The sequence below is a fragment of the Anoplophora glabripennis genome, unplaced genomic scaffold, assembly GCF_000390285.2.
Source record: "Anoplophora glabripennis isolate ALB-LARVAE unplaced genomic scaffold, Agla_2.0 scaffold155, whole genome shotgun sequence".
Lineage (NCBI taxonomy): Eukaryota > Metazoa > Arthropoda > Insecta > Coleoptera > Cerambycidae > Anoplophora > Anoplophora glabripennis.
In genome coordinates, this window is record NW_019416721.1 from 955,099 (window position 1) to 958,777 (window position 3,679).

General features: G+C 34.7%; 1 protein-coding gene across 1 annotated transcript in view; it reads left to right on the plus strand.

Annotated features, from left to right (window-relative positions):
• The window catches only part of LOC108915221 (probable cytochrome P450 6a14), a 60,185-nt gene that overhangs the window by 40,358 nt on the left and 16,148 nt on the right, over nucleotides 1-3,679 (plus strand). Inside the window, 1 exon segment of the mRNA XM_023455308.1 lies at nucleotides 2,389-2,615. Within this exon segment, the coding sequence (XP_023311076.1) occupies nucleotides 2,389-2,615 (227 nt within the window).

Below are 3,679 nucleotides of genomic sequence, written 5' to 3' on the forward strand. Positions count from 1 at the left end.
TTATGTGTAAGACTTTCAACACCATATGTAGTATTTGTGATATAAATTATTGTTCTGTGAAAACATTGTGCTCAAGTATAGTTAACCAAGTCAATAATTAACTTATGTTATTCCTTATTTAAGTAGCCTCTATTTCTTTAGGTTATATATTGTAAAGCCTCTACTAACATGTATAATATATTTTTTTTGTAATTCATGTGTCTTAAATTTAAGCTTATGTAATACCAGTTACTTTAGCTCTGTAATTGGAATTATTTCCGTTGGGCTAATAAACGATTATTATTATTATTATTATTATTTTTATTATTATTATTGTTAAACAGCTATCAGTCCAATTCTGTAAAAACATTGAAATCACTTGTCCTAAATCAACTTTGACAAAGGTCAGCTCGTATTTGGCACACATGTTGATCTTTGGATTGACCGTCTTTTCCATAAATTTCATCAACATCCATCGTTTTTTGCAATAGTATTGCGCAGTTTTCGAAAACTGAGAGTTCCGCGTTCGACCTTAATTTTACAGTTAACATATTAGTGAAAAATTACTCTAGGTACCTTGAATTGTAGGTAATTTAATTGCCTACAGCATAAAATGACTAATTTTCCCATAGGTCGTTTAGATGTTCGTGGACAGTAAAAAAAAAAAGTGAAAAAACATGTAAAGCCACTTATTTGCAATTTGCCAACTTAGCGTGACTTCTTTCGAGTTACCTTTTTAATATAATCAAAATCCCTGTCGAAAGGTGTAATAAAATGTCTGGACTGGAGTATAGATAATTCTTCAAAACACGCTAATACATGTCATTATGACACATGTTAATAATATATTATCCTAAGCTTTATCACTTCCGTCGATGCAATTATATTTTAACTTATTTATTTAATCTACCCAAGAGGTATTAAGCCATTACAATTAAACTGAACTGAATAGTATAACTAAAAGTTTCCATTTGTGTTTATCGTAAGATTAAAATATGAACGTTTTAATTAGGTATATGATAAATATAAGAAAATAGCTACTAGTGTATTTCATAACGTGCGACATAATTGTTTGGACTGGCATTTTAATAGCATTTGTGTGAACGAAACTGAAACATTGACAAGCTTCACATTGGTCTATTCCATCATAGGCTCAGCACAGGAGCAGCTACAAATAATAGAACGAATTTAAGGTGAGTAAATAATTTAGATTTGTAGATCCATGCCGTGAATTTTGACCACCGGAAACAGATACTGCCTCGGGAAATGCTGCATTACCATCCAGTCTTGTTTTAAACTATTAAAGTCTCTCTCAAAAAGTAGCTAAAACTCTGCATTTAGTAGGCTTCAAGTTTGTGGTATCTGTTGCACATTTTTGGGTATTCAAAGACTCAATCAACTCTTCAGCTTTGGATTAAGAATCAGTATTGTAATGCTTCAAATATTGATAGATACTAGAAGATTTAGTCTAGATTTTTTCTCCTTTTGTTTGGCTCACTTCAATTTTCATTCAGGATTTCCTTTGCTTCTTTTTCGTTTCATGCATATATCTATTTACCATCAAATAGTAATCTACCACCATATGTCCAAAATCGTAGATCAGCTCGTCAATACACATCAGCATCGTACGATAGAATTTTATGGCAGTTGATTTACTACAAAAATTGGTCTGGTCCCATGCAAACCTTCCAAACGTTTCGCTGTCGGCATCTTCAGCGATGAGCCTGCAAAAGCTTCGCCACAATTGACACCGCTTGCGACTTTGTCACCTGTTTTATATCGCCCGTATCGCACATCTAGGCCTGCTCAGTACAGAAGTGGGGATTGTCGAGCGCGCCTCTAGTCCTGTGGAGAGGGATAAAGGGCGTGGCCTCACGTTCGTCTGCGGAATCGCAAGTGCCGTTGTGCTTTCAGGCCTGATGTCATTGCTTGTTCATTGCTCATCCTAGAATCTTCTTAACGATACATATTACTATTCTTTTTCTCTGCAATAACTTGGCAATATACTATGAACGTAAGGCAGGGAGACTACCTGCTGATGTTTGTCACATTCTTTTTGTGTACCTTGTTGTTTCTCTACTTTGATGATTCATTTGATACCCGGTTATTTATAATCATTTGTCTGTAAAACTCCAATGAGGTATTTCAGATCAAATCTAGATGCTCCGGGTCCGATATGGGTCTAGTTCGTTATACATACATTAGTCAATAGAGTTGACATCAGGAATCAGTGCTACTAATCATTATCATTATTACATACTGTTTTAATGAGAAGGGCGTCATTTTAATGATACATTTATTCAACAATGGTCATTAATATTGGTTTTGTGGAGGTTACCAAACTCTATGTGATAATTTCACAATATTTATCTAAGTGTTAAATGTACTTTATTACTTTTCCTCTTTCAGAACAGATGCTATGTCCTCTATAATATCCGTTTTCCTAAACTCCCTAAGTATAGTGGCGGCGTTACTGGCAGTAGTCTTCGTTTGCTTCAAGTGGAGATACCAATACTGGAAGAGAAAAAACGTACCCTACATCGAACCCAGAATACCCTTCGGCAGCTTGGGCAACCCCTTTACCGATCCTACAGGCGACAAGCTTGTCGAGATTTACAAAATAGCGAGAGAAAGAGGTAGGGATATAGTCCAATCAATGACCATTTATCCGTATAATTTTGCCAAACAGCACCGATTTTCATAAAAATTTGAATTTAGGTTCTACTTACCCTCTACTTCAAAGTTGACCTTGTACAGGGGTTTGCTTTTACCCAGGGGGTGAATGCCACCCCTTCTCGGGGGTGAAAAATGTTTCATTGGAAATAACTCCGGGAATGGATATATTGACTAATTCTAAGCAACTTGTTCTATAAAGTTTTTTCTGAAAGTCAATACTTTTCGACTTATTCGTGAGTGAAAGTGTAAATTTTTTAACCAAGAAAACCACTTTTTTAGACCGTTTTTCGCGAATAACTCAAAAAGTAAGTATTTTATCAAAAAAATCATTCTTATAAAAAATGTAGCTTATAAAAAACAAAAAGAATGGTGTTATGGTGTCTGTAAACCCGATACAAGCGGAGTAATAGCTTGGTGAAGGTTAAAAATTAAGTAAGATATATCCGTTTAAAATTTGCATACGTTCGTAAATAGCGACTTGTTCAAGCTCTTTCAGCTCAAACCCTTACAAAAATAAGGACTGAATGAAAATTTAACTTATTTGATCTTATAACCCTTGAAAAAAACTACAAAATGGGTTTTTTTGAAGGGCTTGATAGCTAAAAACTAAGCGAGTTATGGGTAAAAGACCAATCACATATTTTTGCAGACATCAGAACATTAATATATACAGCGTAGCCCATCGAAAACATACCGCAAGGCATTACAGGGTAGTAATGAACTTTTCGGCAAAATCCAAAAACAGGTAAAGTTTGCTTCTGAGGGGGACAACGTTTGGCGTAAAAAGCATAGCAAAATCTTCAACCCCCTAAGTGGGTGTGCCATCCCCCAAATTTTTTTAAATGGGAATGGGGGTCAAGTGGGGGGTCATTAGAAAGGGCTTTTAATTCTCTATACATCGATTCTTACTTTTTGAAAATCGATTCATTATTTTAGAAAATATGCAGCTTTGAAAATACGAACAATATTTTTGACGAGAAATGCGAAAATCGATTTAATTTTACTTCAAAACTTACGGTATTAG